The 15809-nt window shown below is 49.6% G+C and overlaps 1 protein-coding gene across 3 annotated transcripts in view; it reads left to right on the top strand.

Moving 5' to 3' along the window:
- Positions 1-3355: 3355 nt before the first annotated feature.
- Positions 3356-15809, top strand: part of LOC129846087 (protein SOGA3-like) — a 29216-nt gene continuing 16762 nt past the window's right edge. For 2 of the 3 annotated variants that reach the window (XM_055914079.1, XM_055914080.1), the window contains exons 1-6: positions 3356-3461; positions 4421-5327; positions 7557-7781; positions 12991-13149; positions 14169-14237; positions 14335-14651. In XM_055914079.1, coding sequence (XP_055770054.1) covers positions 4509-5327; positions 7557-7781; positions 12991-13149; positions 14169-14237; positions 14335-14651 — 1589 coding nt within the window. In that variant the 5' untranslated portion in view covers positions 3356-3461; positions 4421-4508. Of the gene's footprint in view, positions 3462-4420; positions 5328-5373; positions 5640-7556; positions 7782-12990; positions 13150-14168; positions 14238-14334; positions 14652-15809 lie in introns of those variants that run through there. The other variant, XM_055914081.1, reaches the window with a different exon arrangement.

Genomic DNA, 15809 nt, shown 5'->3' with positions numbered 1-15809 from the left:
GGTGATAAACTATCACAGCCGAGATACTCTTCAACTCTGGCTCTCTTAGGCACATTACCAAAACATTCTGCTTGGAATTTATGTTATTAACTAAACAAGAGGCAACAAGTGTGAGAGGGGGTTTATATTGGTTTCCCGTGACATGTATTGTACCTGTGTGCATATTACTATTGAGACTACTCGCTGGAGACTACACACCCTAGTTAGTGTGAGGAGGGTGGGAGATAACCCAGTTAGTGTGAGGAGGGTGGGAGATAACCCAGTTAGTGTGAGGAGGGTGAGAGGTAACCCTAGTTAGTGTGAGGAGGGTGGAAGATAACCCCATTTAGTGTGAGGAGGGTGGGAGATAACCCAGTTAGTGTGAGGAGGGTGGGAGATAACCCAGTTAGTGTGAGGAGGGTGAGAGATAACCCCATTTAGTGTGAGGAGGGTGGGAGATAACCCAGTTAGTGTGAGGAGGGTGGGAGATAACCCAGTTAGTGTGAGGAGGGTGAGAGATAACCCCATTTAGTGTGAGGAGGGTGGGAGATAACCCAGTTAGTGTGAGGAGGGTGGGAGATAACCCAGTTAGTGTGAGGAGGGTGAGAGATAACCCTAGTTAGTGTGAGGAGGGTGGGAGATAACCCAGTTAGTGTGAGGAGGGTGGGAGATAACCCAGTTAGTGTGAGGAGGGTGAGAGATAACCCCATTTAGTGTGAGGAGGGTGGGAGATAACCCAGTTAGTGTGAGGAGGGTGAGAGATAACCGCATTTAGTGTGAGGAGGGTGGGAGATAACCCCAGTTAGTGTGAGGAGGGTGGGAGATAACCCAGTTAGTGTGAGGAGGGTGAGAGATAACCCCATTTAGTGTGAGGAGGGTGGGAGATAACCCAGTTAGTGTGAGGAGGGTGGGAGATAACCCAGTTAGTGTGAGGAGGGTGAGAGATAATCCCATTTAGTGTGAGGAGGGTGGGAGATAACCCCAGTTAGTGTGAGGAGGGTGGGAGATAACCCCAGTTAGTGTGAGGAGGGTGGGAGATAACCCAGTTAGTGTGAGGAGGGTGAGAGATAATCCCATTTAGTGTGAGGAGGGTGGGAGATAACCCCAGTTATTGTGAGGAGGGTGGGAGATAACCCAGTTAGTGTGAGGAGGGTGGGAGATAACCGAGTTAGTGTGAGGAGGGTGGGAGATAACCGAGTTAGTGTGAGGAGGGTGGGAGATAACCCCATTTAGTGTGAGGAGGGTGGGGGATAACCCCAGTTAGTGTGAGGAGGGTGGGAGATAACCCCAGTTAGTGTGAGGAGTGTGAGAGGTAACCCCAGTTAGTTTGAGGAGGGTGGGAGATAACCCAGTTAGTGTGAGGAGGGTGAGAGATAACCCAAGTTAGTGTGAGGAGGGTGGGAGATAACCCAGTTAGTGGGAGGAGGGTGAGAGATAACCCCAGTTAGTGTAAGGAGGGTGAGAGATAACCCAAGTTAGTGTGAGGAGGGTGGGAGATAACCCCAGTTAGTGTGAGGAGGGTGAGAGATAACCCCAGTTAGTGTGAGGAGGGTGAGAGATAACCTAGTTAGTGTGAGGAGGGTGAGAGATAACCCAGTTGGTGTGAGGAGGGTGAGAGATAACCCAAGTTAGTGTGAGGAGGGTGGGAGATAACCCCAGTTAGTTTGAGGAGGGTGAGAGATAACCCCAGTTAGTGTGAGGAGGGTGGGAGATAACCCAGTTAGTGTGAGGAGGGTGAGAGATAACCCAAGTTAGTGTGAGGAGGGTGGGAGATAACCCCAGTTAGTGTGAGGAGGGTGGGAGATAACCCCAGTTAGTGTAAGGAGGGTGAGAGATAACCCAAGTTAGTGTGAGGAGGGTGGGAGATAACCCTAGTTAGTGTGAGGAGGGTGGGAGATAACCCCAGTTAGTGTGAGGATGGTGAGAGATAACCCCAGTTAGTGTGAGGAGGGTGAGAGATAACCCCAGTTAGTGTGAGGAGGGTGGGAGATAACCCCAGTTAGTGTGAGGAGGGTGGGAGATAACCCCAGTTAGTGTGAGGATGGTGAGAGATAACCCCAGTTAGTGTGAGGAGGGTGAGAGATAACCCCAGTTAGTGTGAGGAGGGTGGGAGATAACCCCAGTTAGTGTGAGGAGGGTGGGAGATAACCCCAGTTAGTGTGAGGAGGGTGAGAGATAACCCCAGTTAGTGTGAGGAAGGTGGGAGATAACCCCAGTTAGTGTGAGGAGGGTGAGAGATAACCCCAGTTAGTGTGAGGAGGGTGGGAGATAACCCCATTTAGTGTGAGGAGGGTGGGAGATAACCCAGTTAGTTTGAGGGGGGTGGGAGATAACCCCAGTTAGTTTGAGGGGGGTGGGAGATAACCCCAGTTAGTTTGAGGGGGGTGGGAGATAACCCCAGTTAGTGTGAGGAGGGTGGGAGATAACCCCATTTAGAGTGAGGAGGGTGAGAGATAACCCCAGTTAGTGTGAGGAGGGTGGGAGATAACCCCATTTAGAGTGAGGAGGGTGAGAGATAACCCCATTTAGAGTGAGGGGGGTGAGAGATAACCCCATTTAGAGTGAGGAGGGTAAGAGATAACCCAAGTTAGTGTGAGGAGGGTGAGAGATACCCCAGTTAGTGTGAGGAGGGTGAGAGATACCCCAGTTGGTGTGAGGAGGGTGTGAGATACCCCAGTTAGTGTGAGGAGGGTGAGAGATACCCCAGTTGGTGTGAGGAGGGTGTGAGATACCCCAGTTAGTGTGAGGAGGGTGAGAGATAACCTCAGTTAGTGTGAGGAGGGTGAGAGCATTTGACTGTCTCTGTCCCGTAGCTCTGTTCAAAAAGTTCTCCCCTCTCGCTCTCTTAACTCAGCTCTGACGGTCTCCAGGCTCCTGTGAAACAGTTTCACAACACAGCTTGAGGCTGAGAGAGAGAGAGAGAGAGAGAGAGAGAGAGAGAGAGAGAGAGAGAGAGAGAGAGAGAGAGAGAGAGAGAGAGAGAGAGAGAGACGGAGACGGAGAGAGAGACGGAGAGAGACTCAGTGACAAGTCAGCAATGAATGGAAAGTGACCATGTTGACTGGATGTGTTTGGTATACAACTGGTATAAAACCATACAACTGGTTGTAGACAGGAACCACGTATTCAAGGAGGGATATCCATGGTGTATCCACCATCAAAGCCTCTGGTATGACTGCCTCTCTCTCTCTCTCTCTGTGACAATCTTTAAACCAATAAGGTAGTTTGGCGATATTATCACTAATTATGGTGCCATAAATCTATAGGTCGTCATTCAGTGAATGCATTATTTGTGTCCTGCCAGGTGCCAACTAAGCACTTCCGACTTCATCTTCCGGTGTGTCTCTTTCTTGCGCCCCTCCCTGAGGTGACGTAATGTAAATGTACATTGAAACCGTTTCATTGGTGGTTGGGCCGTGCGCTCAGAGATTCAGAGGAGGGGAATTCTCCTCCTCCCCATCACTGTCGCCGGGATACTGCTGGTAAGATGCCCTTTAAAATGATATTCATTGTTTTCTTTGGTTAAGAATAACTCTATTTGTACGATTAACATCAATATATTTAGTGCTTAGAGAGGACAAAGGATTTTTAATTGTGTCAATCAGTTTGAATCTTTATAATTGTTCGACCCAGTGTTTGTGGTTTCTGTCGGAAACTAACCTCTAATTACACTACACACGAGGATGACCATCGAATTCCAGACGGTATTCAACTATTGAGTGTACTACAGCGCGAGCATCGTGTAGATTACACCTTTTATCTGTCACTCGGTTCTTTTATTTGCGGGTTTATCCGTTCCATCCGGTTGAGTGAAGTCTCATCGAACGTGTCGGACGGCAGTGGTGGAATGACTGCCACGAGCCTGACAGATATTCAAAACACTTTCCCTCGAGCCTTGTCTCGACGATGTTTACTTCTAGAGGTCAGGGCTCCGAAGAATCCTGTCTTTAAACGAGAGAGAGAGAGAGGGAAGGATAAAGAGAGAGAGAGAGAGGGAAGGATAAAGAGAGAGAGAGGGAAGGATAAAGAGAGAGAGAGGGAAGGATAGAGAGAGAGAGAGAGAGAGAGAGAATATAATGCAATTTAATTGGCTGATGATATTTCCAATTACTGCAGCCATTCCCTGCGTGCGTGCGGGCTAGTAGCCTCGTCGGATGGTGTTGGGAGATGCACATGCTGGATGTAGATGGTTTGCCTCTACTGCCACTTTATAGTGGGTGGATTGGGGCCAGTGTTATTATGAAGGTGCCCTTTACATAAATATTCATTTCAGATATGCTCTATATTTAAACACCTCTCAAAATAGAATGTCCTCTCGTTTAGCCTACTTGGGTCTACTTTCAAGAAACGCATGAAAGCAAATCACCTCGGCTTTCTCGGGCTTCTTTTTCTTTTGCGTTTGTACTTAAAATAACGACGTGTTCACTGGATTATTTTTCAGGCAGAAGAACACAGCGCAAGGGAGGTCTGGGTGATGTGGATGTAAACTAGGCTATTGGACTGAACGTCCATCCTCTCTATATGACACCATGAACCCTGCCTCGGGCGGCGCTGCCGACTCCCGCAGCCAGCTAGACAATAGCAACAGAAAGCAGCCGCAACAGCGCGCTGCCTCCCCGGCTGGCGGCAAAGACATTGGATCTAAAGAGACACCGAAAAGCAGCACTCCGTCAAAGAGCATCACGTCAAAGCAGTGCGGAGGAGGGAGAGGCAGCCGCGGCAGCTCCCCGGTCTCCACGGCAACCAGCAAAGACAGACTGTCTTCTTCTTCTTCTTCCAAAGGCGCGGCAAGCGTGGCAGGCGCGACCCCTGTCCAGTCCGCTGGTGCTGAAATCCATACGTTGACCAGGGCGGCGGCGGCGGCTGGGAGCGGCAGAGGAGCGGCAGAGGAGCGCAGTAGTCAGTCTGAAGACTCGCGTTGTACTGATATATCGTGTTTGAAGGGGGATACAACACGGGTTGTTTCTGATCAGCCTTGTTCATCCAAATCTCCTAAATTGAAGAACAATAACCCGAGAAGAGGGGGAGGAGAAGGCGAGGCTAGCAGCACAGCTACCGGCAACAAAAAGAGCTCCGGCAAGAGCAGTGTGGGCTGCGGCCCTGGCTTCTGGAGAGAGGGATGTTTGCAGTCTGAGCTGATCCAGTTTCACCTGAATAAAAGCTTAAAGAAAGGAGGAGGAAAGATGAAGACGAAGACACCGTCTCCCCCGGAGCCGGTCACGGAAACGGCGGAACCAGAGGATCTCTCCCCTGAGGCCATCGTTAACGAGCCCGAGCCGGTACCTGAGCCCGACCAGCTATTTCAGGAGGAGATAGAGAAACTAGAGGATGAAAATGACGAGCTAAAGGTATGTCTATATGTCTGCCACTGTCACGTCTGTATGAGTTTAAATAACAAACTAGAGGATGAAAATGACGAGCTAAAGGTATGTCTATATGTCTGCCACTGTCACGTCTGTATGAGTTTAAATAACAAACTAGAGGATGAAAATGACGAGCTAAAGGTATGTCTATATGTCTGCCACTGTCACGTCTGTATGAGTTTAAATAACAAACTAGAGGATGAAAATGACGAGCTAAAGGTATGTCTATATGTCTGCCACTGTCACGTCTGTATGAGTTTAAATAACAAACTAGAGGATGAAAATGACGAGCTAAAGGTATGTCTATATGTCTGCCACTGTCACGTCTGTATGAGTTTAAATACCAGCATGTTTTAGCAGCCTATGCTTTATACAGGAAGTAAATGAGGATGGCAGGTTGGGGGGGGGGGTTCCGGAGAGGGGCTATGCCCCTGTCCATAATTTTGAGAAATTTGCATAAAAAAAAAAAACGGAAACAGCTTTTTCCGGCAATCTAGAGCCATAATCATTATGCTTAATTACATGTCCAAAATATGTATTTTGTTCTGCATATCTAAGCATTTTGAGATGTCTGTATCCTCCTGAATGGTGGTTCTTTACTAAAGAAACTAAATATGATTTCCTGCATCTCTGCTCAAATCTTGGTAGAAAGATTGAAAGGAATATGAGTCTTATTCAGTATATGTAGTTATTGCCTGATTTTCTAAAGTCTACCAACCTTGCCAGCAGGCATGCCAACTAAGATAGTTAGACAAGCTAGCTACTGAAAATGTCTCCTTGGTAGCTAGTTATGAGGTTGGGAGATTGGCAACCTATCTGGGCTAGCTAAAGACAACTTCATAAAATTGCTTCATAAAAGTTGCAAGTATTATTACAGAGAAACAACGAACAAAAAATATGTATAATAAAAAAACAATACTTAACAACAACAACAACAACAAAAAATCTGAGGGGCACCCCTATGCCCCTATGCCCCTATGCCCCTGTGCCCCTATGCCCCTATGCCCCTATGCCCCTATGCCCCTATGCCCCTGTGCCCCTATGCCCCTATGCCCCTATGCCCCTGTGCCCCTATGCCCCTGTGCCCCTATGCCCCTGTGCCCCTATGCCCCTATGCCCCTGTGCCCCTATGCCCCTATGCCCCTGTGCCCCTATGCCCCTGTGCCCCTATGCCCCTGTGCCCCTATGCCCCTGTGCCCCTATGCCCCTATGCCCCTGTGCTCCTATGCCCCTATGCCTCTGTACCCCTATGCCCCTATGCCTCTGTACCCCTATGCCCCTATGCCCCTGTGCCCCTATGCCCCTATGCCCCTATGCCCCTATGCCCCTGTGCCCCTATGCCCCTATGCCCCTGTACCCCTATGCCCCTATGCCTCTGTACCCCTATGCCCCTGTGCCCCTATGCCCCTGTGCCCCTATGCCCCTGTGCCCCTATGCCCCTATGCCCCTGTGCCCCTGTGCCCCTGTGCCCCTATGCCCCTGTGCCCCTATGCCCCTGTGCCCCTATGCCCCTGTGCCCCTATGCCCCTGTGCCCCTATGCCCCTGTGCCCCTATGCCTCTGTACCCCTATGCCCCTATGCCCCTGTGCCCCTGTGCCCCTGTGCCCCTGTGCCCCTATGCCCCTATGCCCCTGTGCCCCTGTGCCCCTGTGCCCCTGTGCCCCTGTGCCCCTGTGCCCCTATGCCCCTGTGCCCCTGTGCCCCTGTGCCCCTGTGCCCCTGTGCCATCTGTGCCCCTGTGCCCCTATGCCCCTGTGCCCCTGTGCCCCTGTGCCCCTGTGCCCCTGTGCCCCTATACCCCTGTGCCCCTGTGCCCCTGTGCCACTGTGCCACTGTGCCCCTGTGCCCCTGTGCCCCTGTGCCCCTGTGCCCCTGTGCCCTTATGCCCCTGTGCCCCTGTGCCCCTATGCCCCTGTGCCCCTATGCCCCTATGCCCCTGTGCCCCTGTGCCCCTGTGCCCTTATGCCCCTATGCCCCTATGCCCCTGTGCCCCTGTGCCCCTGTGCCCCTATGCCCCTGTGCCCTTATGCCCCTGTGCCCCTGTGCCCCTGTGCCCCTGTGCCCCTGTGCCCCTATGCCCCTATGCCCCTATGCCCCTGTGCCCCTGTGCCCCTATGGGCATGACGCCTTTGCTGTTGCATCTATAATGTTTTTATTGATGATCTAATTGCTGTGTCCCTCTCCATCTTTCTCTCTCTCATTCGTTCCCATTAGACGGAGATAGAGGAGATGAGAGCGGAGATGGACGAGATGAGAGACACGTTCTATGAAGAGGACGCCTGCCAGCTGCAGGACATGCGTCGCGAGCTGGAGCGAGCCAATAAGAACTGCCGGATTCTCCAGTACCGTCTGAGGAAGGCGGAGAGGAAGAGGATGAGGTTTGCTCAGACCGGAGAGGTAGACGGAGAGCTACTGAGAGCCCTGGAGCAGGACTTGAAGGTAAGGCGCTGTCTAGACTCTAGGATAACTATTTTTGGCTCGGGTTAAAAACCTCTTAAGGATCCGTGCCGTTTAAAAAAACCCCGCCTAAAATCACATACTCAAATCTAACTTCCTGTAGCTCAGGACCTGAAGCAAGGGTATGCATATTATTGATACCATTTGAAAGGAAACACTTTGAAGTTTGTGGATATGTGAAATGAATGTAAGAAAATATAACACATTAGATCTGGTAAAAGAAAATTCAAAGAAAAAAACAACTGTTTTTTTGTATTTTTTTGTACCATCATCTTTGATATAAGAGAAAGGCCATAATGTATTATTCCAGCACAGGCACAATTTAGATTTTAGCCACTAGATGGCAGCAGTGGATGTGCAAAGTTTTACACTGATCCAATGAACCATTGTATTTCAGTGAGGGGCCAAGCCTCGAGACACCCACAACTTGTTTATTCATCAAAACCAAGCCCTTTCGCGCCAACGCCAACAAGTGCGCCGATAATTGTGATAGTGAAAATAGCAGAAATATTTCTGACACACCAATGAACCTATAGCGCTACTGCCTGCGCTTAGATTTACCAATGTGTTAGGTTTGTTAAAATACCTGAAGTTGTCAAGACTCTATATGTCATAGGGTAATGTTATCTAGACTCTATATGTCATAAGGTGTGACCTGAAGGTAATGTTGTCTAGACTCTATATGTCATAGGGTGTGACCTGAAGGTAATGTTGTCTAGACTCTATATGTCATAGGGTGTGACCTGAAGGTAATGTTGTCTAGACTCTATATGTCATAGGGTGTGACCTGAAGGTAATGTTGTCTAGACTCTATATGTCATAGGAAGTGACCTGAAGGTAATGTTGTCTAGACTCTATATGTCATAGGGTTTGACCTGAAGGTAATGTTGTCTAGACTCTATATGGCATAGGGTAATGTTGTCTAGACTCTATATGTCATAGGGTAATGTTGTCTAGACTCTATATGTCATAGGGTAATGTTGTCTAGACTCTATATGTCATAGGGTAATGTTGTCTAGACTCTATATGTCATAGGGTAATGTTGTCTAGACTCTATATGTCATAGGGTGTGACCTGAAGGTAATGTTGTCTAGACTCTATATGTCATAGGGTAATGTTGTCTAGACTCTATATGTCATAGGGTGTGACCTGAAGGTAATGTTGTCTAGACTCTATATGTCATAGGGTGTGACCTGAAGGTAATGTTGTCTAGACTCTATATGTCATAGGGTTTGACCTGAAGGTAATGTTGTCTAGACTCTATATGTCATAGGGTAATGTGGTCTAGACTCTATATGTCATAGGGTGTGACCTGAAGGTAATGTTGTCTAGACTCTATATGTCATAGGGTAATGTTGTCTAGACTCTATATGTCATAAGGTAATGATGTCTAGACTCTATATGTCATAAGGTGTGACCTGAAGGTAATGTTGTCTAGACTCTATATGTCATAGGGTTTGACCTGAAGGTAATGTTGTCTAGACTCTATATGTCATAGGGTAATGTTGTCTAGACTCTATATGTCATAAGGTAATGATGTCTAGACTCTATATGTCATAGGGTAATGTTATCTAGACTCTATATGTCATAAGGTGTGACCTGAAGGTAATGTTGTCTAGACTCTATATGTCATAGGGTGTGACCTGAAGGTAATGTTGTCTAGACTCTATATGTCATAGGGTGTGACCCGAAGGTAATGTTGTCTAGACTCTATATGTCATAGGGTGTGACCTGAAGGTAATGTTGTCTAGACTCTATATGTCATAGGGTGTGACCTGAAGGTAATGTTGTCTAGACTCTATATGTCATAGGGTAATGTTGTCTAGACTCTATATGTCATAGGGTAATGTTGTCTAGACTCTATATGTCATAGGGTAATGTTGTCTAGACTCTATATGTCATAGGGTAATGTTGTCTAGACTCTATATGTCATAGGGTAATGTTGTCTAGACTCTATATGTCATAGGGTGTGACCTGAAGGTAATGTTGTCTAGACTCTATATGTCATAGGGTAATGTTGTCTAGACTCTATATGTCATAGGGTGTGACCTGAAGGTAATGTTGTCTAGACTCTATATGTCATAGGGTGTGACCTGAAGGTAATGTTGTCTAGACTCTATATGTCATAGGGTTTGACCTTAAGGTAATGTTGTCTAGACTCTATATGTCATAGGGTAATGTGGTCTAGACTCTATATGTCATAGGGTGGGACCTGAAGGTAATGTTGTCTAGACTCTATATGTCATAGGGTAATGTTGTCTAGACTCTATATGTCATAAGGTAATGATGTCTAGACTCTATATGTCATAGGGTGTGACCTGAAGGTAATGTTGTCTAGACTCTATATGTCATAGGGTGTGACCTGAAGGTAATGTTGTCTAGACTCTATATGTCATAGGGTTTGATCTGAAGGTAATGTTGTCTAGACTCTATATGTCATAGGGTAATGTTGTCTAGACTCTATATGTCATAAGGTAATGATGTCTAGACTCTATATGTCATAAGGTAATGTTGTCTAGACTCTATATGTCATAAGGTAATGTTGTCTAGACTCTATATGTCATAAAGTAATGTTGTCTAGACTCTATATGTCATAGGGTAATGTTGTCTAGACTCTATATGCCATAGGGTGTGACCTGAAGGTAATGTTGTCTAGACTCTATATGTCATAGGGTAATGTTGTCTAGAATCTATATGTCATAGGGTGTGGCCTGAAGGTAATGTTGTCTAGTCTCTATATGTCATAGGGTGTGACCTGAAGGTAATGTTGTCTAGTCTCTATATGTCATAGGGTGTGACCTGAAGGTAATGTTGTCTAGTCTCTATATGTCATAGGGTGTGACCTGAAGGTAATGTTATCTAAACTCTATATGTCATAAGGTGTGACCTGAAGGTAATGTTGTCTAGTCTCTATATGTCATAAGGTGTGACCTGAAGGTAATGTTGTCTAGACTCTATATGTCATAGGGTGTGACCTGAAGGTAATGTTGTCTAGTCTCTATATGTCATAGGGTGTGACCTGAAGGTAATGTTGTCTAGACTCTATATGTCATAGGGTGTGACCTGAAGGTAATGTTATCTAAACTCTATATGTCATAAGGTGTGACCTGAAGGTAATGTTGTCTAGTCTCTATATGTCATAGGGTGTGACCTGAAGGTAATGTTATCTAAACTCTATATGGCATAAGGTGTGACCTGAAGGTAATGTTGTCTAGTCTCTATATGTCATAAGGTGTGACCTGAAGGTAATGTTGTCTAGACTCTATATGTCATAGGGTGTGACCTGAAGGTAATGTTGTCTAGTCTCTATATGTCATAGGGTGTGACCTGAAGGTAATGTTATCTAAACTCTATATGTCATAAGGTAATGTTATCTAGACTCTATATGTCATAGGGTTTCTGCAGCATTGAAGGTCTCCAAGAACACAGTGGCCTCCATCATTCTTAAATGGAAGAAGTTTGGAACCACCAAGACTCTTCCTAGAGCTGGCCACCCGGCCAAACTGAGCAATCGGGGGGAAAGGGGCTTGGTCAGGGAGGTGACCAAGAACCAGATGGTCACTCTGACAGGGCTCAAGAGTTCCTCTGTGGAGATGGGAGAACCTTCCAGAAGCACAACAATCTCTGCAGCAGTCCACCAATCAGGCCTTTATGGTAGAGTGGCCAGGTGGAAGCCACTCCTCAGGAAAAGGCACATGACAGCCCGCTTGGAGTTTGCCAAAAGGCACCTAAAGGACTCTGAGACCATGAGAAACAAGATTCTCTGGTCTGATGAAACTAAGATTGGACTCCTTGGCCTGAATGCCAAGTGTCACGTCTGGAGGAAACCTGGCAGCATCTCTACGGTGAAGCATGGTGGTGGCAGCATCATGCTGTGGGGATGTTTTTCAGTGGCAGGGACTGGGAAACTAGTCAGGATCGAGGGAAAGATGAACGGAGCAAAGTACAGAGAGATCCTTGATGAAAACCTGCTCCAGAGCACTCAGGACCTCAGACTGGGGTGAAGGTTCACCTTCCAACAGGACGACAACCCTAAGCACACAGCCAAGACATCGCAGGAGTGGCCTCGGGACAAGTCTCTGAATGTCCTTGAGTGGCCCAACCAGAGCCCGGACTTGAACCCGATCAAACATCGCTGGAGAGACCTGAAAATAGCTGTGCAGCAACGCTCCCCATCCAATCTGACAGAGCTTGAGAGGATTGGCAGAGAAGAATGGGAGAAACTCCCCAAATACAGGTGTGCCAAGTTTGTAGCGTCATACCCAAGAAGACTCGTGGCTGTGATCACTGACAAAGGTGCTTCAACAAAGTACTGAGTAAGGGGTCTGAATACTTATGTAAATGTGGTATTTCTGGGGGTTTTAAAACTTGTTTTTGCTTTGTCATTGTGGAGTATTGTGTGTAGATTGATGAGGGGAAAAAACCATTGAATCCATTTTAGAACAAGGCTGTAATGTAACAGAATGTGGTAAAGGTCAAGGGGTCTGAATACTTTCAGAATGGACTGTAGACTAATAGACCATGGCCCATCTCTCTCCCCTCCCTCCCTCCCCCCTCCCTCCCTGTCTCTCTCCCCCTCCCTCCCTGTCTCTCTCTCTCCCTCCCTCTCCCTCCCTGTCTGTCTCCCTCCCCTTCCCTCCCTGTCTCTCTCCCCCTCTCCCCTTCCCTCCCTGTATCTCTCCCCCTCTCCCCTTCCCTCCCTGTCTCTCTCCCCCTCCATCCCTGTCTCCCTCCCCTTCCCTCTCCCTCCCTGTCTCTCTCCCTCCCCCTCTCCCCTTCCCTTTCCCCCTCCCTCCCTGTCTTTCTCCCTCTCCCCTTCCCTCTCCCTCCCTGTCTGTCTCCCTCCCTCTCCCTCCCTCTCCCTCTCCCTCTCCCTCCCTGTCTGTGTCCATCCCTGTCTCCCCCCCCTTCCCTCTCCCTCCCTGTCTTTCTCCCTCTCCCCTTCCCTTTCCCCTTCCTTCCTTCCTTCCCTCCCTCCCTCCCTCCCTCCCTCCCTCCCTCCCTCCCTCCCTCCCTGTCTTTCTCCCTCTCCCCTTCCCTCTCCCTCCCTCCCTGTCTCTCTCCCTCTCCCTCCCTCCCTCCCTCCCTCCCTCCCTCCCTCCCTCCCTCTCCCCTTCCCTCTCCCTCCCTGTCTCTCTCCCTCTCCCTCCCTGTCTCTCTGCCCCTCCCTGTCTCACTCCCCCTTAACTAGGTAGCGAAGGATGTATCAGTGCGTCTGCACCATGAGTTGGAGAACGTGGAGGAGAAAAGGACGAAGACGGAGGAGGAGAACGAGCAGCTAAGGCAAAAGCTGATAGAGGTGGAGGTGACCAAACAGGCCCTGCAAAACCAACTGGAGAAGGCCAAAGAGGTGATGGGGGAGGGACAGGGAGGGTTAGGGTGGTGGGTTAGGGTTAGGTGGAGGTGACCGAGCAGGCCCTGAACAACCAGCTGGAGAAGGAGGTGAGGAGGGGAAGGGAGGGAAGGGATGAGGTGGGGGGGACAGGGAGGGTTAGGGGTAGACAGGGGAGGGTTTGGGTGGTGGGTTAGGGTTAGGGTTAGGTGGAGGTGACCGAGCAGGCCCTGCAAAACCAACTGGAGAAGGCAAGGAGGTGATGAGGGGGAGGGAAGGGGTGAGGTGGGGGGGACAGGGAGGGTTAGGGTGGTGGGTTAGGTGGAGGTGACCGAGCAGGCCCTGCACAACCAGCTGGAGAAGGAGGTGATGAGGACACCTGTTGTCAGGGAGGGCAAGGTTCTGCAGTGTCATGTGACCGGCTGGATTCAAACCCAGGTCTCCTGCGTGCCATAACACTGTGTTAGCCTGCCGAGCTAAAGCCGAGACGTTAGCTCAGGGAGTTTTAACACAAGGGTCTGGTTACTCATCACAAGCTTGTTAGTTAAGAGGTTCTGAGAGTTATGTTTTAATGATTGACAGTCTGTCTGTAAAGCACATTTAACTGTCCACAACAGGTTCCATCAGTCATGTACAACAGTTAACAGGTCTATTATAATACAGGCCAGGTCTACAGGCCAGGTCTACAGGCCAGGTCTACAGGCCAGGTCTACAGGCCAGGTCTATTATAATACAGGCCAGGTCTACAGGCCAGGTCTATTATAATACAGGCCAGGTCTACAGGCCAGGTCTACAGGCCAGGTCTACAGGCCAGGTATTAATATAATACAGGCCAGGTCTACAGGCCAGGTCTACAGGCCAGGTCTATTATAAAACTGGTCATGTCTACAGGCCAGGTATTAATATAATACAGGCCAGGTCTATTATAAAACTGGTCATGTCTACAGGCCAGGTCTACAGGCCAGGTACTAATATAATACAGGCCAGGTCTATTATAATACAGACTGGGCTGATGATGTCATCTTTATTCTGTGCAGCTGTCGCTGAAGAGGAGAGGAGGCAGGGATGTTCAGAAAGAGAAGAGGATCCCACAGACTCCAATAGAGGCACGACACTATGTTCAACAATGTTGTTATTCGTCAAACTATAACGACGAGAGACCAAAACCAAAAACATATATATATATTCTTCTGCTCTACTCAGGAGGACAACGAAGATCTGAAATGCCAGCTAGCCTTCATCAAGGAGGAAGCCGTTTTAATGAGGAAGAAGATGGCTAAAATTGACAAGGAGAAGGACCGGCTGGAACACGAGCTGCAGAAGTACCGCTCGTTCTACGGGGACGTGGACAGTCCTGGGCCCAAGGGAGAGGCTGGGGGACCCGCTACCACCCGGGAGTCAGAGCTGAAACTGAGACTGAGACTGGTGGAGGAGGAAGCCAACATCCTGGGGAGGAAGATCGTAGAGCTGGAGGTGGAGAATAGAGGACTGAAGGCTGAACTGGAGGACATGAGAGACAGGTAAGGAGGGAGGGTAGGGAGGGAGGGAGGGAATAGGGGACTGAAGGCTGAACTGGAGGACATGAGAGGGAGGGATTGAGGGAGGGAGGGAGGGATTGAGGGAGGGAGGGAGGGAATAGGGGACTGAAGGCTGAACTGGAGGAGAGGAGAGACAGGGAGGGAGGGAGGGAGGGAGGGAGGGAGGGAGGGAGGGAGGGAGGGAGGGAGGTGGAGAATAGAGGACTGAGGCCTGAACTGGAGGACATGAGAGACAGGTAGGTAGGTAGGTAGGTAGGGAGGGAGGGAGGGAGGGAGGGAGGGAGGTGGAGAATAGGGAACTGAAGGCTGAACTGGAGGACATGAGAGACAGGGAGGGAGGGAGGGAGGGAGGGAGGGAGGGAGGGGGGGAGGGAGGGAGGGAGGGAGGTGGAGAATAGGGGACTGAAGGCTGAACTGGAGGACATGAGACAGGTAGGGAGGGAGGGAGGGAATAGGGGACTGAAGGCTGAACTGGAGGACATGAGAGACAGGTAGGGAGGGAGGTAGGGAGGGAGGGAGGGAGGGAGGGAATAGGGGACTGAAGGCTGAACTGGAGGAGAGGAGAGGAGAGGGAGGGAGGGAGGGAGGGAGGGAGGGAGGGAGGGAGGGAGGGAGGGAGGGAGGGAGGGAGGGAGGGAGGGAGGTGGAGAATAGGGAACTGAAGGCTGAACTGGAGGACATGAGAGACAGGGAGGGAGGGAGGGAGGGAGGGAGGGAGGTGGAGAATAGGGGACTGAAGGCTGAACTGGAGAACATGAGAGACAGGTAGGGAGGGAGGGAGGGAGGGAGGGAATAGGGGACTGAAGGCTGAACTGGAGGAGAGGAGAGGAGAGGAGAGGGAGGGAGGGAGGGAGGGAGGGAGGGATGGAGGGAGGTGGAGAATAGGGAACTGAAGGCTGAACTGGAGGACATGAGAGGGAGGGAGGGAGGGAGGGAGGGAGGGAGGGAGGGAGGGAGGGAGGGAGATGGAGAATAGGGGACTGAAGGCTGAACTGGAGGAGAGGAGAGACAGGGAGGGAGGGAGGGAGGGAGGGAGGGAGGGAGGGAGGGAGGGAGGGAGGGAGGGAATAGGGGACTGAAGGCTGAACTGGAGGAGAGGAGAGACAGGGAGGGAGGGAGGGAGGTGGAGAATAGAGGACT

This window comes from Salvelinus fontinalis, unplaced genomic scaffold (assembly GCF_029448725.1).
Source record: "Salvelinus fontinalis isolate EN_2023a unplaced genomic scaffold, ASM2944872v1 scaffold_0450, whole genome shotgun sequence".
NCBI classification, from domain to species: Eukaryota; Metazoa; Chordata; class Actinopteri; order Salmoniformes; family Salmonidae; genus Salvelinus; species Salvelinus fontinalis.
Note: the sequence above shows the minus strand (reverse complement) of the source record. Positions and strands in the feature narration are given on the sequence as shown.